A 20,900-nucleotide genomic window follows, 5' to 3' on the forward strand; every position below is an offset into this window, starting at 1 on the left:
CTGCAGGTACAGATGGAGCGGGGGGTTATTTAGCATCACACGTAGATACACCGCTTTACAATATACACCAACAGTTATTGCTCCAAAGGGATACGAGGCTTATGTTCCTGAAACCAAACTTTCATTCCAAGTCCTTCCAGACCAGACTCCCCACAGCAAATCCAAGTCCCCAAATATGCAAAGGGGGGCCATGGTAGCAATAGTGCCCAGCATTACTCACTGCAGGCACGCTGGGGTTTGTTCTCAGCCCGCTGTGCTGAAGTAATGCACACTGCCTCTCATCAGAACAGCTGCCCCTCAAATCAGGAGGCGTACCTGTTGACCTAGACACCCTACACATCTCAATGTGCCATGTTCTTCTGGGCACCACTGCACGTCACCACTTGGCGTGGTGGAAAGGGAGCAGAGGCCCGTTAAGGTTACATGAGAGCAGCTGGAGCTGCTCTGCTCAGCAACCATGCGCAGGTGATGAGGGTTGGCCAGAGCCTGGCTCCCCTCCCCTCCAGAGGGGATAAAAAGCCTTCCAGCTCGAGGGGGTACTTCATAACATGGCAGCAGGAACGGAGGAACTTTTAAGGCAAGGAATGTTTCTGCAGAGCTGCAGGCTACTGCTAGTTGGTTTGCAAGAAGGCAAAGATGGAGGCTGCCCTTTTGGTGAGAGTGGAAGGGAACCAGCGCTTTGCCAGGCAGGTAAGAGGTAGAATCAGCTCCAAAGGTGCTGTTTTTACTTTGTTAGGGCAATTTATAGTAAGGCAAGGGGCTTTATGTCAAAAGACCAACAGAGTCTCCACTTCTAATGAAGTCTGTGCCCTCTGGCATGATGAGAGGCACAGAAGGAAACAAAGGATGCAAGTTTTCCCCCAGAGTTGGGGGGTGGGTGCTGTGTGCTGCAAGCAGACTCACCTGTGTGTAAAACAATCAGGCCAGCTGTGAGCTTCTGGGCTACAAGAAGAGCATTGGAAAATGTCCCAAACCAGTCAGGAGCACCACTAGTATTGCTAGTAAATGAGAGGACACAGGGAAGAAGTCAGGAACAGTAAGGACTCACTCTCTGACCCATTTCCACCAGAGCCCTGCCTTTCTCTGATAGCTGAGCAAACCAGATGTGAGCTTGGAGTCTTTTCTGAGTAGAAAAATGGGCTGTCCTGGTACCAGGGGGTGACTGAGCAAGGCCAGGCTTTGCCCCAAAGGTGCAATCCTCCAGGCTAGGGAGAGCGCCCAGCCCTCTGCACAGCCATTACAGCCAGCTCATGCAAGAGTGTGAAGCTTGTTAGCGGGGGTCAGCTCCACCTGGGAATGGCAGGAGCAACAGGCACCGCAGGGTGTCGGCTTGTGCCAGGCTCGGTTCCTCACCTGTACAGCATGATGGAGGAGCAGGCTGTGAGATTGAGGCTGGTAGTGTTCACCTCTTTGCAGGACTCATGCAGCGTGAACCCGAAGCAGATGAGGCACGAACAGATGGTCAGGCTGAATTTCAGCAGGAAGCAGAACAGGAAGTAGTGCTGAGTCTGTGGATAAGGGAGAGGCAGGAGAGTGACACGGGCATGTCACCGGCCCAACCTCCCCAACATGAACCATCAGAGGCTGCAGTACGGATTTGGGATGTTGCGCTGTGGACCTGTCCTGCAGGCATACTGGTACTAAGGGATTCCCTTCGTGACCATGACAAGACTTGGCTAGGGTGGCTCGTGCCACGCATCAGAGTTTACCAAGGGAGGTGGGAAGCCATGTTAGCACAGGGCCTCAGCTATGCACCAACATGGGGACAAAATAGAAGAGAAGAAAGGATGAACAACTCTTTATCGGATGGGCTACCTACCTTCTTAGGAATGGAAGTCAAATTTTTTCCTGTTGCCATGGTCATGATGGAGCTGTGGGGAGGCTTGCCCAGGAGTGAGATGCTGGAGAAAGGGAAGTTAGGCTTTTACTAACAAGTTCAGGCACCACATCTGCTTTCTGGGCTAACATTTGAAGCCAAAGAACCTCCTCTGACTGGAGCACTGGCGCTTATCTGACCACTGCTTGAGCTGTGCTTGTATCCCACTCCCTGAAGCGTATGCTGTACAAGTTCTCATGTATGGCAAGCGTAGACAGGGGGAGGTAACTCCCAACTGTGTGATGGGGAAAATCTACCTATGGTATATATCGACCTCTGCCTGCCACCCTGTGCTCTCCATCACACCCCAGCCAGTGCAAGAGTGTCAAAATCAGAAAATGATTCTCAGTTGGAGGCTCAAACAAGATAATAGCAGCAGCTCTCAGACAGCAGGCAGGGCTAACAGCAGTACACAAATGATCCTGTGTTTCCAAGCACTTTGTCAAAGCAGGTGCTTAAAATAACCCTTGCAGCCTCCTTAGCATGCTGTGAACGATGTCAGCTTCCTTTTATCCTGGTCACAGTGAGGCTGGGGGACTGGTCTGTGTATCCTGTGGGCAGGAGATTCCCCCTGCCTGATAGACTCACCTGAGCAGTGGGTAGCAGAAACAGGAGAGCCACACGATGTCCGTGGTACTGAGGATGGGGGGCAGCTGTACCAGGCAGGAGAGGAACTGGACGGAACAATCCAGAGTGAAGAGCATGAGCAGTGTAGGATGGTCCTGTTACCCCAGCTGCCACCATCCTCCCCCCAAACACTGGGATGAGCTGGTAACGAGGCTGCTGCTGCACAGCCCCTCCAAGTGTTTCAGGGTGCTGGAACAGGGTTGCTCTTCTCCAGGGAAAAAGGGATCTGAGAAAAACCTCTATAGGAGGGTCAGGGAGAAGGGGCAATGTAGGCTGGGATCTCATAGTCCCTATCTGTAACTTTCCCAAACATGCTATGTAAACCTGATTGAAGGCCACTGTGCCCCTTGCAAGGCTGCCACACTTCAGCCACCCATTATCCTTGCTAGCACTCCTGTCCTGTGACATAAATGCTGTCCACAGCCAGGCTGGACTCACCTGAATGACAACCAAGGTCAGCTGGCACTGCAGCAAGAAGAGGAAACACTTGCGGATCCCATATGTTGCGTGCCGTGCCTGGAAGGAAGCACAAACCCTCAGAGCCCTCGCTGATGGGAGCAGTTATCAGCCAAGAGCAATTATTGGCAGGCAGGGGCAGAACATGTGGCCTGTGGGGGAAGTGGGAGGGGAGAGCATCTGGACATGGTGTAAGCAAAAGGGGAAGGTCTCCTGCTTAGATACAGAGGTTGTGATGGAAGGGCAGAATTTAACCGAGGGGTAAGTTAGTTTAAACCTCCTGGATTTTCTGGGGTAACACTTCTCTCTAGTACTGTTATTTTCCAGGCAGGCATCTCTGTGAGTTTATACTTAACCCAGTTGATATTTGTGCCCTGGTGCAACAGGGTACTGCTCCCAACATCCCCTACACCTTGGACTGCTAGGAGCAGGCAGGAAGAATTTCTTTTGTGTTTCCTGAACAAAGGACAGGAGACCCAAGCAAACCTACTGTGGGCAGCTCAACAAGAATGCTCGCATGGGCTCCTGGCTGTGCTCCTCATGAGCTGCAGGCAGAGGGGTGTGGGCAAGAGACAGAACTAGAAGGGGGGTGTGCCTGGCTCACCTGCTCTATAAGCCTGATGATGCTGGTACTTTCTTCTTGGCGGAAGGACATGGAGCAAGGCAGGCTGTTGAGCTGCCCTGAAAGCTGCAGTGGGGTGAGCTCATCAGAGGCCTGAGTCATGGTGGTGCTGGTGGCGTAGCCAAAGGTCTCCCAGGAGCAGCGGGATGGGTAGAGAGGGTCCAGTGCTATACTGTATGGACAACATAGGAGCGTTAAGGAAGGACCTCATCCTGGAGGAGAAACCATGCTCCACTGCAATCCAGCCTGTAAAGTCATGCTGTGCCACCTCTGTCTGCCTCGCTCGTAGAGAAGTTCTGAGCTGGGATGTGACTTTAGGATCAATCTCCCCAGACGTTATTTCCAGATAAATACTGAACATATTGGGGTGTGTGACTCAAGGTGAACAAATTGGTTGATCCAGTAGGGAACTGCCATTATTTTGCCCAAACAAGAAGCATCTGCAATTCCAGTTGGTGTACAATACTCTAGCATATAAGAGTAACAGCTTCCTTTCAAAGATGTAGAGAAATCTGTGTGTCAAGGGATCTAGGTGATCACTCCATTAAAAAAAAAAAATCCCATCCAATACCATCCAAATGTCCCTTACACACCCAACTAATGATAATTGTGAGCATCCCCCTGCATGGTCTCCAAGCCTGCTGTGTCCCATGGCTGGGCACACCAAGGCAAAGGCAGCTGGAAGACTGGATCCTGCCCCACCTGATATCACTCTGCAGGAAGAGGCAGCTGTTCCGCAGGTTGGCAGAGCTCCCCAGACAGCAAGTCACCTCCCCGTATTCCTGCATGATCTTGATCATCTCACACATGGCTGCAAGGGGACAGAAGGAGAAGCATAGTGCATTATCGCTATGTTCACAGGCTTCACATATGCTTTCCAGTCTGGATAGCAAGCAGTCATCTTTTAAAATGACCCCAGTTGGTATTCCTCAGACATGTGTAGTCAGAGGGCACAATCAGATTGCTAATTAATTGCAGTCCAAGTGCCCTGTGTACCTGCCTTCTGCAGGCTGAGCTGTGACCCAGAGATCTGCACCTCTAGCATGTCTCTTTCAGACCAGAGCTCTAGGTATACCCTGGGCATGTAACACAGATGGCTTCAGCAACAAATGGTCTTGGTAGAAAACAGCAGAAATTAAACTTAGTTGAGTAATTCAAATCTGAAAAAAATACACTTTCTAATTCTTCTCAGCAGCACCTCACTGCTGTTCCAAGTGTGAATGAACAAAGGAAACAAAGTACTCCAAAAACAGTGCCACACTTAGTCCTGTTCAGAGCCAGTTCCTCCACTCCCAGCCTGGCCTCTAACCCTCATCAATCTTTTTATTAACATCCTCCTGAGGACTCTAAATCAAAGCTGCTGTTTGATCCAATTTTTGTTCTGTAGCCCTGTGCACAGCGCTCTGGATATTTGAGTTTTCTAGAATAGTCAAGGCAAAAAAAAAAAAAAAAAACCACCACCCTCTGCAGATTCCTGTGTAAACAATTTATCCAAATGACTGGTGTACCCAGATCTGCGGCACAGCAAGGGGTTGGATGGAGTGGGGAAGTGCCACCTCTGTCAGCCAAAGGAAATTTACTGGGCACTGAATACCCAGGCAGACTGGTTTGTAGCTGGTTCTCACTGGCACTCCTGTAAGCTGTGCCCAGAGGTGCCTAAAATGCCAAATCGTAATGATTCTTAGCACTTTTACTGGAGGCTGGACAGGTATTACCCAGCTAAGCACTCAGCCCATTTAGCTAAAATAGTATTTCTCAGAGAGAAATTTTGTCATTTTTGGTCTCTGCAATCAAAAGCTCTGCAAAGCAGCAGAAGGTGCTAACAGCAACTGCCAGAGAAAAATACTTCTGGGAAGTGACTTCTGAGTTATATAAGGAAGCGAGGGTTGCAAGCAGAGATCAAAGTCTCCTGGCACACTGATAACACTTAATAACAGGCATTGTGGATGTTTTGTGCCTTTGTCTCTTATGAATGCAAATTGAAAATGGAGTGGCTCTTAGCCCAATTCTGTAGCTAAGGAACAGTTGTATTGAAGTCAAGATTGCCTCCCCGCAGGTAGCAATAGAGGGTCGTTAATACCAAAATGCCCTTCTGCATTTCTGGACTGTATCCCTTTCCCTTGACCCATGTCTACACCCAGATAAGCCAGAGCACAGGGATGGGGAATGTATCCGTGCGTGGTATGAGGACAGACCCAGGCTTTGTGCTACTTACTTTCTGGGGTGCAGTCTGTGAAGAGGGGCACCAGCAAAGGCACGTTGTCTATGTTTTGCAGGTGGGGTCTCACTTGGTGGATCCCCCGTGGAAGTTTGGCCTGAAAAAGACAAAGAGGAGACTAAGCAGGAGTGTGTGTGAGGGAAGCAGTTAGCAAGGAACTGCTCAGATTAGAATTCCCAGAGTGCAACTTCAAGATCAGATATAAATTGATGTCCCTGCAGACATAAACTGGCTTTCCCAAGCCATTTTAAGAAGTTTTCTACTAAAGTTCTACACTGACATGGCGGTCTGTACCCTCCCTCTGGGTTTGTAAGATCAGCATCATAAAACTGTGCTCAAGGATTTCTAAGGAATTTTTACCTGTGTGGAGAAACTAGTTGGAGAATACGGGTTGTCTTCCACCACCTATCCGCTATTTCAATTGCACACATAACGCACAGCAAAGGAATGTTTTTTCCTTCCTAAACACAGGCCTAACAGATTTTTTTTTGTGTCTCTGATATTTCTGTAACCTCTGCTGAGCATGTCTGTGTTCTGTGAGGCAGGAAGATCATGTCCCACACCCTGACTGCTGGTCAGCACCAATTACTGCTCATGGGTCGGGAAGAAAGCTTCTGCTGTCTGCATGGAATGTGGGGATGTTCCCAGTTCCTGCCCAGCACATGGGAAGGGGACCCAGATGGACTGAGATGAGCTTCTCAAGGCTCCTGTGAAGCTGGAAGTGGGAGGAGAAAGATCAGGACGTGAACCAGTCATGAACCAGTCAATGAATTGTCTGGAATTCCCTCTGTCAAGGAATTCCCTCTGAGATGCTGTTACACTGTTGACCGTGACAACAACACAAAGCGTGTAAGGAAAGGGGACCTCACCCTGTTACAGTCCTCCAGGAAGCTGGGGATATCACTGTCTGTTGGCTGGAAGCTGATGAGATCTGAGTGCCCTTCCTCTTCCATCAGCAGGAGCCCCTCCACATCATCTCGAGAAACTGGAGCACAGAGAAACATCGTAAACAATAAGCACAAACTGGCCTCTGCCACTCCTGTGCCACCCACATGGTATATTCACGTGGCACTGCAGAAGCCAGGAAGCATGAAGCCTGATTTTTCTAGGTTAGCAAAGCTTAGATCCCCCTCAGTCATCTAAAATGCAATATTTTTAGATGACTAATCTGCTCAGAGGTAGATATGTGAGCATAGTCTCTGCTTTGAGACACAATGGTGTATCTGTTCTGTTCTTTCTTTCCTAGGGGAAGAAGAGAGAGATGAAATCCCACTTAAAGAGAAGAGCAATGCACAGGTAAGAGACTGACCCTCAGTAGCTTGACCAGGGCCTCAGCAAGAACCAAAAGTGATAATGAGCAGTTGTAAAATCATGGCGGCTGGTGCACAGAAGGATGTTTGTTTCCAATAACTGCAGTACTGACTGGGTAGGAATGCTATAAATGTAAGGCTCTCTCACTCACACATACACACACCTCAGGCCCATCCAGCTTTGTGCTCAAAGCTCTGAAGGATCAGGTATCTGGTGAGGACACAGGACCCTATGAACGGGTTTAAAAGAACCATCCGGGAAACACGTGGCATTCAAAGTGGTTTAGGCGCAGTTCTCTCACCCTGATGTAGGTCATCGTGCAGAGAGCCAGCATGGCTGGGGCTAGAGGGAGGGATCTCTGAGCCAGGCACATCACCATTGGGTGTTAAGGATATGTGACAATTCCAGCCAGTCTCAAGACCCATCTTCTCAGCAAACACCTATAGGAGAGCAGGCAAAAGAGTTCAGTGTAGCTATCCAGGCCAGAGTATTGCAGACAACGTCGTATCAGAGCGTAGGTACCTACTGGACCCACTAGGCTAGCTGAATCAGATTAACCTTAGATGGCACTGGAGCTAAACTCTCCAGACAGACAAGGCAGGGGCATGCGAGTTCAGGGAGTTCAGCAAAGACAGCTTACCTTGCTTTTGAGCTCATCTTCCAGGGAGAAGTAGACAAAACGAATGCAGGCATTGACCAATCCATCAATGAGGCGGACAATGTCAAGACGGGCCTGATACTGAGACGAGACCATTCCCATGAAGATCTGTCCGCTCAGAGCCTGGATACAGTCCTCCTTCTCCATCACTTCCCCAATCCCTTCTTGAGGCATGCAAACAACACGCAATCACAGAGACAAGTGGCCACATGTGCATCAGACAACAGTACCCACAGTGGGAGAGTCCACCATGGTAATACCCAGGGACACAGTGCCCGGACACAGAAACATGCAGATAGACACATACAGAAGGAAAATTGAAGACATCCATTTGTCCCAGCATACCAAGTCACAGAGGTAGTTTCAGAACATCCCCGCACATGTGACCAAGAGTACAAGTACGAAATAGACAGCATGGAAAGGAAAAAGACAAAACAGAAGACAGGGATCAGTCACAAAGAAGTGGGGCAGAAAGGTAAAGGATGTGTGCAGCATTATGTTCACATGTGCTTTTTAAACACCTCATACTGTGCTTAAACATGATGAGTCTGGCTGAGGCAGAGAGGCATCAGAGTATGAGGGGCTGATGCGGGGAACTTTCCCTCCTGAGCCATTGTAGACACTCCCAAAGAGCCTGCGAACGCTCTTTGTCAGATTTCCTTCACCATTGCCACATCAGCCTGTGGTGAATGGGAGCTTAATACAACGCGAGGAACAAAATAATGAAATACTTCCCACAGGTGCAAAGTTTTTCAAAGGGTTTTGAAAACAGTCACCACTGCCTCAAAGCTGTTGGAAACCCTATTACTTACATTTTACTGTATGGGAGACCAAGGCAGAAAGAGATTAACACTGGTCTTACAAGAGTCTCCTGAAGTTATGCAATGGTATGTGCTTATTTCTCAGTTTCCATTGCTGTTCTGCAGATGTACAATTTACATCTACTGGGAATCATATCCTTCAGCACAGCAACCAAATCTATCAAGGGAGAGTAGTCACATACCATCATGCATCTAGTTCCTTTGAAGAAAACACAGCATATGTGATTTCCATAAAATTAGTCAATTAGCAAACTAAGTGTCGAAATGCTCAGAAGTCTTGACTCTCAGTTGCCTACTTTAAGAAACAGACTTCCCACAAGTAGAAGAACTCTGCAAGCTTCAATAGCTAAGCTAGAAACATACTTACCAGCTGCTACATCATTACTTCCTCTGGAAAGGCATCTACTTTAGAAACCCTTAGTTCTCCATTTCCATCTGCTGCTCTGAATGAGAGTGTTCTTATAGTTCTAGACTGATCAGAAAGAAAGCACTTGGCCTAGCAGCAGACTTTATTACGTGCAGAACAGAACATACATACCATCTGAGCTCCAACTATTCCTCCGACTGCTCTGTTTGATGGGGGTTGTCCCAGGGAGATCACAGCATGTGAAGATGGCACTCTGCCCAGGGACCTGCACCAGCTCTATGCACTTGCCGTTGAGCTGGGAGGACAAGGCACAATGCATTGGCTTGTATGCAAAGGCAGAACAGTATCCTGAGAGGCAGGCCCGCTGGTAGAAATCTAACACCTTCTTCCTATGTGGAAGAGACAAAGACCAAAGTTAGCAGAAATGTGCCGTGTTTCTGATTGTACCAGCTATAGTTCGGTGCAGAAGTCACTGACTGGGTAGGTGGAAAAATGTATTCTGTGAGGAGCAGGGCAGTGTTCCAACAGGGGCAGTGGTGAACATTGCTCCTTGTTCATCAGACAGATGAGTATGAACACAGTACTCTGAATGCTCTTATTGATGTACTCGATGATTGCCAGATGAGTCTAAGGAAGTTCACTGCATGGCAGCAGAAATTGAATTAATCAGAGTGAGGTTATCTGTAGTGAGATAAACACCAAGGAAGGAAATGACGACGATAGTAACTATGGCAGAGATGGTTACAGTAACAGGCTGTTCTCCTATCCCCTTTCATAGTTTGGGTCCCAGAAGCTGTATTTCAAGTCCACACTTAGTCAACATTCAGTCACTAGAACAGTGTGAAGTTCCTTCTCTATGTTGAGCTCACAAAAGTAACAAATTAGGCTGTACATGGGATTTTTCATTGGGTTCTAAGATAATAAATACTCCCAAAAGTTCTAGTGGGAGTTTTCTTACACCTGAGGATTAGCAGACTTAGAAGAACAACTTGCTGATATTCAATGAAACTAAATATTATTGGTTTGTCTGCTCTGCTACAAAGAACAGAAATTTAGCCTATAGATGAATATGCAACAGATGCTGTCAGATGCTGGACAGCTACGACAGGACTAAAAGGGTGTGATGCACTGTGGAGGACTGCTTTAAAGGTGTCAACAGTAGGCAGAATTGATCACTTTGCATTTCATGTAAGATATAAGCTATTTCTTGAATAAGAAAAACAATTCCCTGCCAGCATCAAATGATCTGATTATAATTCATTGTCCTGCTACATGGTACAGTCAGGGTTCACTTATAAGAGGCTAATATTAACAGATACAGTAGTAAATGGTTTAGTCTTACAGTCTGACAGATTACTTCTTGACATCTAATCTCTTGCACTGCTATGATTATAATAATTATAAGCAGAGACAGCTTATGCTCATAACCTACTTCAAGCTTCTACTAAATAGCATAAGCATCAGTAAAGGGAATTTTAATAGAGTGCCCACGTTCCCTCTGCCATTTTGCAGCAATTCCTGAACGCACCAAATGACAAAGCTGCCCACCTGTCAGAACCAGAGAGGGGGTAGATATCGGTACCGTCCCAAAAGTCTGTGCAGGCCTCAAGGATGATGTCAGCTGTCCCATGAGAAAACATCTGTTCAGTGCCTGAAATATGGAAGAACAATGAGTCAGCATCACCCATACAGGATCCCAGGCAAGAGTTCTCATAACAACTGCTCCTTTATTTGTCAAAACAGTGCTCCTACAAACTGCCTTGATCCACTCCAGGTACACACATTCCTCTGTTGAAAGTCTTCAGTCCCTGTCAAGAAATTATTCAAGACTGGATGATAAGTGTTCAGCTGCTATTTGTGTCCAACTGGGAATTCAAACACGGCTGTGATAAAATGTGACCCGGGTAGTCAGCTCCTATTCTTCCCTTATGTTGTGTTAATCCCAGTCCTACAGAAGGTGGGGAAAAGTCTTGCTTCTGCATCCAATGGAAGAAGAAAATATATTCTTGTGTGCTTGTTCTCATGAGAGTATAAGCACCAGTGATGAGACTATGGGGACCAAAGTCTGCCTGCACTGGAAAGTGCTAAGCCAGAAGTGAATCTAAAGGGTAACAGCCATTCTTGAATAGCTTCTTTTCAAGTAGCAGAAGATAATTTAACAGCATGACCAGCAGCATTAGGTAGCAGCCTGAAAGTGAGTTAAATCAGGATGGGTCAAAAGTTCAGCTAAAAAAAAAGTTCATACTAAAAAAAAAAAACTCATGTTGCGATCGGGGCAGAACTGAAAATCAACAGATCCCACAGCTTGTCCTATTTTTTCCTTACACTACTTCACTTTTTAATACAGTTTTAAAATCGTTCATTCCCTCTTGCAGGTTGAGGTGTTAAGTGTTTCTTGAAGGTATGTGATGCTACTTGTCTGATGCAGGTCCCAGGCACAGGACACAAAGTGTGTCAGGCTGTCTCCCCTCTACCCTTCCTGTTCCCTTTCATTTGCACTGATACGTTAACATTGCACTCACGTAGACTTCACTGTCTAGCTTCCCTCCTCCAGCTGCTCTGTGACTTTGCCCCCAACAGCTTCAAAGCTGATCTAATGAAAAAAACCTCACTGCCAAGAAAAATGAGCCCCAAGGCCTCTTGGAGGCATTGTTGCTGACTGCAAATGCTCACACGAGCTGGTGAAATCAAGAGCCAAGAATATCCACTCGCACAAATCAGGCAGGGACCTTCAGGAACACCAGAGGATTTTCCAAAACACAGCAGCTTTCTGCTATAAATAGTCATCGCACGCCAAGTTTATCAGCATAACAAACCTCCAAGACAAATAGGAGCTGTGTGTGAAAGACTGAGCCTGTTTCAGGGACACAAAGGAGTACTTGTGTGGGGCTCTGGTTAATTTTATTGTATAAACACCTAATCCTTCCCACCTTGGTCCTACAGTCAGATAGTCCTTGTTGGGAAAGAGAAAACAAAACATGTTCATTGGTTCATGCAATATTTATGCCCTGGACACGGAGCAAGAACTTGCAGATGACCACACCTGTGCACATTCCTACATTTCTGCCTGACAGCAACTGCAATCCATTTCCCATAGGATTCCCATTGAGCATCAACAGTGTCCCACAAAACAGTCCCTCTAAGGGGTAAATGACAGTGACAGCATGCTCCATAAAATCGAGGGAGCTCGTTCAGCTGTCATTGCCAGCAAAGTGAGCTCAGTTTCTTCCCTCCCTAAATCATAAACTTAAAGGCCAGGATTTCTTCTCAAGGGAGAGAACTAATGAACAGACACGGAGGACAAGTATCCATTTATGACTGCTGGAACTCGTTAGGAAGAACCAAGCCTCTAGAGATGAGCCAATGAGACAGAGCAAAAAAAATCTAAGAATGAAGCTACAGCAAGGGAAGACAGAGACAGTACCAAGCCATTTTACTCCACTGAGGATGCTGGTGAGCCCCTCATTTCCATGTGGTTACTATGGTTTTGGGATGAATGCTGCCAGATGGTGAGGCACGTACTTCAATGGAATAGTAAGGAAACATACAGATAAGCTACCTCCTGTTTCTGCTACAGCTGTAGAATTTATCTATCTCCCTTTGACTTCAGTGTGTCATGGGAGTGGGTGGATTCAAAGATTTATTCACAAATACTGAATCAGGAGAGGTTAGTTAGGATCATCTGTTCTCACTCTGTGCAAACACAGCCACTTGATTTCACGTAATAGCTGCATAATCCATTATTTCTGGTTGCACACATTTTAGAAAGTTTCAAGGGCCAAAACTATCATGTGAGAGGTGTTCCGATGGTTAAATAACCTCACTGGCAAAATTCCTCTTAGAATTTACTCTAGACAGCATAATCCAGGTCACACACGTATTCGTCTGAGCTCCAGCCTCTGAACTAAACCGTTTAAAAATGAGGATAAGGAGTTGAAATGAGGCAACATTAAAGGTTTTTCAGCTACACTAAGAAAGAACTAGCATCAGAAAAATTCTTGCTCACAAAGGTAAGATAGCAAATGGGGCAAATGAAAAAAGCTCCTCCTAAATTAAGACTCCTAAATTAAGATACAAATTTAAGAAGAAATAGGCAAGAGAAGCCAGTTTAATTGGTAAATTTGGGGCCAACATAGTAACCGTATTTCAGCTTCAATATTGAACATATGCCAACTGCAGAGAGTCAGGTTCAGTCGATTTAAGATATTAACAAGAGACTAAGAGCTCTGACAGACAAGCTTTTAAATCTTGCTGAGGTGCTTTAAGATCTCACCATGTCCATCTGCACATCTCCCAACCCCTCTTTGGATGCCCAAAGAAAGAGGCAGCCTTACTGGTAGTGGTGTCCTTCACGAACAGGTTAATCATGTGGCTCAGCGGTGGTCTCCTCTTGGTAATTGATGAAAGCTTCCCCAGCATCGTCTCCTTAACCATCTCATCACTTGGCAAGCGGTACAAGGCCAAATAGTTCTCCTGCTTGAAAAGATCTTTAGCACCTGGTGTGAAACCTGAAACATGAATGCAAGGAGGAGAAAAGTGAGACTAACCAAATCAAAAGAAAGGTCCTCTCCTCTTCTTTGCCATCCATCTTGCCTGCTCTCATTCTGACATTACCCCAGCAACAGATAGGTAAGTTGTGCTCTCTGTACATCTGCACCAAGATGGTTCAAGATCCGTGTTGAAAAATATTCAGAAGGACTAGGTATTACTAGTAATTAGAGCTTTCATGCTTCTGGTTCATTGAAGAAAGGAACTGTGGCACTGAAGAACAAGCACAGAAGTGAGTTCAAGAGCTTTCACATTTTAATTCTAGGTGCTGCCTCTAACCTTTTACCTCTTCTATTCCTCGGTTTTCCTATCTATAAAACAAGCTGAGGTACCACACATCATTTACACCCAATCTCCTGGTAAAGCATCCTGGTAAAGACAGGGCAGCCATCCATCCTTTAGTAGCTGTTCTTGTCTCCAGATAAGATTGTCAGACTTGAGCCAGAAGAATACCAAGTCTAGCCAGGGCTGGCTGGAAATATCTTTGATGACAATTTTTTCCTCTGATAGAATCTACGTCTGAACTTGCCAAAAGCAGCCTCTTTAATAGACTCTTCTGGCAACCCAACAAGGACAGAATCAGCTCTGTAATTCCACTTTCTCAGCAACAAGAAATTGGAAAATTATTTCTCTTGTGCTTTCTAAGGATTAAGTGTCTATTGGCAGCTCTAATTTCTTTGTGTCCGTTCATCCAATTTCTCCTTACCTATTAGCCTGGCAAGCTCACAGAGGCCCCAGGGCACATGGACAGGCAGCACGGCATTGTGAGTTTCCTGGAGGGCAATGTTGCAGAGGTGGTCAGAGAAGCGGCACAGACGCTCTGTCACGCTGGCATTGCAGAGATTGAGCAGCACATTCAGGCCCAGAGGCTTGAGGGAATTCAAGTGCATCTGCCAGTTGGAGTCATCAAACTGGATGCAGGAGGGGTTCTGCTGGTCCTGGGACAGGCTAAGCATCTCAAGGTGGTAGTCACACACAAAATCTTCAGCCTCACAGGCCAACACCTCAGTGTCACCGGCAACCTGGTCCAGTAGACAGGAAAATTGTGGTTGTTGCAATGAATACAGCTTGAGCACAGAATCTTACAGGGAATTTCCCATTTAAATTCCCAAAAGAGGAGACTCTACAGGCTTGTCTATCTTTTAGCTCCACGAAAGACTAATTGTGTGTCCCTTCTATGTGTCTTACCTGAGTATGTTCCTCCTCTCCACCCTCTGTGTCCTTACTAAAACTCACGTTGGACCCAGAGGGATGCTTGCTTCTGCTGTTTGGCTTTCGGTGGGCATGGTCAGGAGCCTTTGGAGGGTCACTAGCCCAGTTGTTCCTCTCTTGCTCATTGGTCACATGAACTGCGTCTGCCAGGGAGCCAGAGAGCAAAGCGTCTCTTTCATGGGGCTGCAAGAAACCAGCAAAATGAGCGGTGTTGATTCAGTGGCTGAACATGAACCACAGTCAATTCATAAGCAAAATGTACTGAACTGGGAAGAGAGAGGAAAGAAGAGTCACTGCTTTACAGCTCCTGTAGAAGAGGATCTCATCCTTGCTGCTTCTCAATCTTTTAAGCAAAGAATTACGGCCACATGAGTTCTCTACTGGCAAAGAGCTCCCTCTGCAATACTACACTGTGCAGGTCAGTCATGCTATGCTTAGAGCCAGCATACTGCATTATGGGTTCCATGTCCCTCACCTCCTCTTCCATCTCAGGGTGGCAGAAGGACCGTGTAGACAGCTCATCAGTCAGGTCTTCATGGCTGTCATGAGGTGGTTCCACCTTCCCACTGAAGAACAGAACAGTCTCTGGGCTGGGGTTTGGCCAGGAGAGAATCCCCTGCTTGTCTACACAGCAGAGCACCTAGAATACACCACAATACCCCCAAGAAAGCAAAATCTCAGTGAAAACATGTCTTGGTGGTCACGCGCAGTTGCAAATACCGTGAAGTTGAATAAACGCATGGGATGACAGATAAGTCATCCTTATTATCCTTCTGTCTTAAACTGCAGAATCTGAGATTTCCCTTCTCTAATAGGATCAATAGGTTGTTTAATACCAAATTTATCTAAGGGTATTGCAAAACTAGGCATGAAAACCATGGGAAGGGAACTGCTGAACCTGTTTAAGCAGTTACATGTTTCAGCAGTTACCTTATCAGGACCAGAAGAGGGTTGTGGAACATACAGGCACCCTTTTAAACGCCACAGAGTAGAATCATAGAATATCCTGAGTTGGAAGGGACCCATAAGGATCATCAAGTCCAACTCCTGGTATCTCTAGCTATTGTTTTAGCCTGTAAATGTGCTGCTTGGAGAAGACAGTTATAAGCTCTTCTACACAGACAGGTGCCTAAGGGGTCTCTACTACTACCATTACGGTGAACAGATTACTAATAGTCTATGCTCAGGGAAGGACTGCATGAACAATGCAAATGGAGCATCCATGTAGGGTTTCTCCTTCTGACAACCCAGCAATACTCACAGTGACAGATCCCAGACTATGGAGCAAGCTGGAAGTGAAGCTCAGAGTTGGGGATTTGCCTTTTAAAACACAGAGAAAGTGGCTCCAGATGCAGCGTATCATTTCCTGCCAAGGGAAGCAGAGGACATCAGCCAGTTAAAGGCTCATTCAGAGGAGACAAGGGGAGAGAAGGAAGAAAAGGAGTAAGACATAACCTGCTTTCAGGTTCAGCAGAGTGATACACTGTAAGATAAACATCGGTCTCTGTGGGAACCAGTTAACTGATATGGTGCCGATGTTCTCAAGGGAAAGGCATTTCTTCCCCGTTCCAAAGGATTCTAAGAAATATTCTGATTGTTAAATTGTGAATTCACTGAAACTACCTTTGTCTGTCCAAAAACACAGGAAGGAATTTGGAAGGGATTTCATTTGTAGTGAATCAGCTGCTACCTCTAGGTGTTTTTCCCTGAATTAACCCTCATCTCCTTGGATCAAAGAATTGGAGGCCCTGCCCTAAGCTCAAGGTCATCACACTGCAAATTGAGTAAGTGGAGTCACTGTGGTGAAGTGACTTTCCCAAGGTTACTTACTGAGGAAGTGATGTTGGAAATGAAGCCAAGGTGGCCTGACTACTGCATCATTACAAATTAATTGTAATCAACAAGGTAATAAACTGAAGGAAGGAGATATTTTGCAAAATTAAAATGTCACAGTGGCACCCTACATCTTCCACATGAAAACATTTCAGAGCAAGCCTCTCAGTTCAAACACCAGAGCGACGTGTTTTTCTCTGGGCACTCCTAAAACCAGCAAAACCAGGTTTGCATTACAATGTTATTTTTCTGCTTTTTAGCTGTTGCTCTGAAATGCTGTCACTGAAGAGCACTTCCCCCCAAAGCTCCTTAGATCTAGTTCCTTAGATCCTTGGGGTTAGTACAGTCATAAGGTCAAATGCAAACAATCATGAGCTATCACTAAGAAAAAAAAACTCTTGTTTAAACCAGTTTCTTGCAAGAAAAATTGTTACATAGAAACAAAAAGGAAAGAAGCAGATCTTTTAAACCAGGAAGGTCTGCTCAAATCAATCCCATTTTTAATACCTGAAAAACAGCTCGGCTAAACGGACTGGCACAGAAAGACAACAAAATATTCAGGAAAGAAAGCATGTGTATCCATGTGCACTCCTCTATGTGGCTGGGAGCAACAGGACATAAATTGATTCTTATAATATCCAGGGATTTTTAATCACTCCTGGAGTCCATCTGCCTCCTTATGGAAATGGGAATCTTAATGCCAGATTAGACAGCAAAGTGTCTTTCCTCTACCTACCTGCTTAATCTGGGTGATGCGATTTATAGAGTGGCCAGCTGCAGTTCCTCCCCCTGAAAACAGGTCTTTTCAATGTTTATTTGTTCCAGATTTGGAAGTATTAGTAATGTTCTTAAGCTCATTAAGAAGCCTCTGAAACAGGATCAGACTTTTATCCTATGCTCCCCTTTTCACATTCGGTCTTGGTGCTGACCCCCATCCTTATTGTTCTTTGTTTTTGGCTTGAAGAAGTAGGTGTTTCTGATATAAGCAAAATAGGTCCCTTCTTTCTGACACACACCATAAAAAGTTTATTTTACTCCTCGAACAGGAGAATTTGAAAGAGGCACTTTCTTCAGGACAGAAAAAAAGTTTATTTCAAACCATCTGCAATATTCAGAAAAGCAAAGCTGGACTCAGTATCAAAGTCACCTCAATTTATGGTCACTAGAGCAGCATTTACACGGGAAGATGTAGGGGGAAGACATGCAACCTGCATGCACAGCAAATTAAAGCAGCAAGTGAGTGACAATGGATGACTTGCACAAGCAAAAAAAAGGTCTAGGAACAAGCAGGAGATCAGACAGGAAGGGGAAGGATATCACGAAGTTCTGCAGTGAAGCTGGAAGAAAACAATTCATAATAATAGTACCTGAGAGGATACCATCTCTGTGTAGCTGCTGAGAGTGTCCTCTGAAAACTTAGCAAGCTGCAGCAAGAGAAGAGACCAGTTACTACAATCGCGCTCAGAAATGTGTCATGAGGAACGTCCTTCCCTAAGTACTGCACCTTCAGAGAGAAGAAAGCAGGAGTCCTGCTCTGTCAGAACTGCTATGCCAAGACAGATCAATAATTCCTCAAAGCAATTAAGTCTTCAATGGACCATGTCATTATCTACTTGTGAAGCACAGTCAAAGTGCTTGGTGCTGTATATCACAAAAGACACAGTCGTTATCTAAATGTCTACAGAGAAAGTAATAGCAATCAGATCCAGAGGAAGCTCTTTCTGGATGGTTATTTTAAGATAGAAAGAGCCAGTATTGACTGAACTGTTTTTAAGCTATACAAGTCAGTTAAAAAAAAAGGAGCTAGATGAGTGGTTGTAAAAGCAGGTACCTGGAACACAATAGGCACAGAGGAATGAGGTGATGTGAAAGGGATGTGGATAGGAAATGAAAAGAAATGAGTTAGAGCAGAGCACTATCATGGGGCTCTTGGAATTACACTGCAAAATTTACTAACTGAAAAACTGTGCATCCAGCATAAAAGAATTCCAAAGTAGATGTAATTTTGAAAACCAGTTTAAATTTAAGTAGATTCATAGGCATAAGTGAACACAGCAATTCCATTTGTATATAAAGAAAACAATACTCCAAATAATAATGCATATATCTGGCACTTTAAAAGGGATCATTTTAACATAGCTTTAAAAAAAAAAAAGACAAATCTACCAGGAATTATTTAAACTGAAAAGTATGAAGAATATCTAGGAACTGTTTAACAATATTTTATTAAAATTTAAAAAGCAACAATCCCATAATTAAAATAAATAATTTTTTAAAAAGTCTGGTCTTGAGAAGGAGTGAAAACAGAAATAAAAGTTAATATAAAAATAAGAACAAGTACACCAGTCCACTGCTTGATAGACAGTGAAATTGCAAATTGTATCGCAGGCAACCAGATGTGTTGAACAGTGCTATTCCTCATTCAGTGATATAATCATACCATATAATAACCATGAAATGTTTTCCATTTTAACACTAGCTACTGAAACTAAATTTGTTTAAAATTAGCACGCTTGGACAACTTTCTGACTGTTACTGTTGATTTTGAATAAGTCTTGAAGCATGGATTAAGACCCAGTGCAAGGGAAGAAAGCTAATGTGGTGCCAATACCTAATCAGGGCAAGCAGACAAACCAAGTTACCACAGGACCCCAGACAGACTGATTTCAGACAGAATAACAGAGCAGCTGATATGAGACTCAAATTAAAAGAACAGAAGTGGAATAATACAATCAGCGCCAAACACCACAAGCATATGGGTAATAAATCTCATTATGCTATTGTGATTTTTTTTGATAGAATTACAAATTTGACTGATAAAAGTAATTCTGTTGATGTAGTACATTTGGTACTTTGACTTGATAAAAAAGGTTTTATTGGTTTTCTAGCAAAACCAGAGTGATACCAGAGTAACAGGACCCATATTCTGTATATTAGAAATCAGCTTTCTGCTATATCTCCAAACGGAACAGAAACTGAGGAATAATTTGCAATTGGATGTGTTACTGACTCAAGCAGGGACAAATGCTAGTTATTTCGTTAATAGCCTGAAATAAAACACAAAACCATTACTGATAGACTCTAAACTATACAAAGATTGGGGAAGGGTCTAATATCAAGGAGAACAGATCGTTGTTACAGAACAATACGGACTGCTTAGTAAACAAGCAAAAAATGCATACCAACAGTTAAAAATAAGTCTGCATACCTAGCAGCAAAGATGAAAGTTGGGCATAAAGGATGAGACTCTATCTTAGAACGCAGTAACTCTGTAGATTATTGGCTAAACAAAACCTGGCCATTTAAATCAGTGGCTAAAAGATCTAACATGATCCTTTGTTCCACTAACAAGAGAACATAAAGTCCAAATTATTCCAAAGTTTAGCACAAGCACATCTGATACTGGAATATTTTGTGGTTTTTGGAGATTCATAATTCTACAGCGATCCTGAAACACTGGAGAAAGCTAAGAGGAAAGACAAAAGATTATAGAGTTGGAAAATATGCTTATAGTGACTAAAGGTGCTAAAACTGTTTCGTTAATTAAATAGATGGTAAAAGGGAATGTGAGCAGCTACCACAGAATAGAAATTTTATTGACTTGGCAAAGGATTTTAAAAGTTTTAAGGGCTGGAAATCAGATACTACAAAGACTCTGACATGGAATGTCCATTTTTAGCATTGAAGGTAAATAATTACTGAAAAAAAATATCAAAGGCAGTACGAATATTTTCAAACCAATACCAAATCCCTTTCTAAAAGCAATGCTGCTGTAGTCCAACTATAGTAATGAAACCTGAGGCAGAGGCTCCTCTGGGGAGGCCTCTGGTTTGTGCCATGCAGGATGGCTGACTACCCGGTCACAGAGGTTGCCTATGGCCTTAAAAAATGGAAATCAAACAGCCTGAACGTGGTGGGAGGGGGCAGAAGGTGGAGAAGAGTGTCATACAGGTTAAGTGATTGGAGAGGAAAAGGGTCTTACCTGCTATATTTTGAAAAAAAGTAGATAGAAGGAAGAAGTGAAATAGAGAGGCCAGAAGAAGACTGCCCTAGCCAAGAGTGAGAATGACCAAGACACACCACAACGGTTGTTCTGCAGCAACAAGGATAGAGGATCGTGTTTGAGATGTCACAGAAAGCTGGTTGGACAGAGTGGGTTGCCTAGACAAGAAAAAGAAGACAGGAAAGATCACGAGGAAGGTGCAAATGTGAGTGACAAGGCAAATGGGTATGTTGAGAATGATGAAGTAGAGAAGCTGAGAATTTCTGGCTTTTCCCAGCCAAAAAGCAAGGTGTGTAGAGAAAGAGGAGGCTCCAAGGAAGGAAGAAAGGTGATGAAGAGAGTGGGTGG

The 20,900-nt window shown here is 44.7% G+C and overlaps 1 protein-coding gene and 1 long non-coding RNA gene across 5 annotated transcripts in view; one reads left to right on the plus strand and one right to left on the minus strand.

The window, feature by feature from the left end:
- The window catches only part of TMEM94 (transmembrane protein 94), a 50,526-nt gene that overhangs the window by 4,055 nt on the left and 25,571 nt on the right, over positions 1-20,900 (minus strand). For 3 of the 4 annotated variants that reach the window (XM_040530052.1, XM_040530050.1, XM_040530054.1), the window contains 19 exons: positions 17,917-17,973; positions 15,978-16,082; positions 15,192-15,356; positions 14,693-14,899; positions 14,211-14,526; positions 13,291-13,464; positions 10,505-10,607; positions 9,128-9,345; positions 7,751-7,932; positions 7,412-7,550; positions 6,669-6,784; positions 5,797-5,896; positions 4,284-4,392; positions 3,564-3,753; positions 2,942-3,019; positions 2,465-2,550; positions 1,820-1,901; positions 1,354-1,508; positions 904-998 (listed from right to left, as the gene is read on the minus strand). In XM_040530052.1, the coding sequence (XP_040385986.1) occupies positions 904-998; positions 1,354-1,508; positions 1,820-1,901; positions 2,465-2,550; positions 2,942-3,019; positions 3,564-3,753; positions 4,284-4,392; positions 5,797-5,896; positions 6,669-6,784; positions 7,412-7,550; positions 7,751-7,932; positions 9,128-9,345; positions 10,505-10,607; positions 13,291-13,464; positions 14,211-14,526; positions 14,693-14,899; positions 15,192-15,356; positions 15,978-16,082; positions 17,917-17,973 (2,677 nt within the window). The remainder of the gene's footprint in view (positions 1-903; positions 999-1,353; positions 1,509-1,819; positions 1,902-2,464; positions 2,551-2,941; positions 3,020-3,563; positions 3,754-4,283; positions 4,393-5,796; positions 5,897-6,668; positions 6,785-7,411; positions 7,551-7,750; positions 7,933-9,127; positions 9,346-10,504; positions 10,608-13,290; positions 13,465-14,210; positions 14,527-14,692; positions 14,900-15,191; positions 15,357-15,977; positions 16,083-17,916; positions 17,974-20,900) is intronic. The other variant, XM_040530053.1, reaches the window with a different exon arrangement.
- Positions 321-10,604, plus strand: LOC121056787. Its single transcript, XR_005813495.1, has 3 exons — positions 321-690; positions 7,046-7,095; positions 10,469-10,604. It is a non-coding gene; the product is annotated as an uncharacterized LOC121056787 (long non-coding RNA).

The sequence above is a fragment of the Cygnus olor genome, chromosome 18, assembly GCF_009769625.2.
Source record: "Cygnus olor isolate bCygOlo1 chromosome 18, bCygOlo1.pri.v2, whole genome shotgun sequence".
Lineage (NCBI taxonomy): Eukaryota > Metazoa > Chordata > Aves > Anseriformes > Anatidae > Cygnus > Cygnus olor.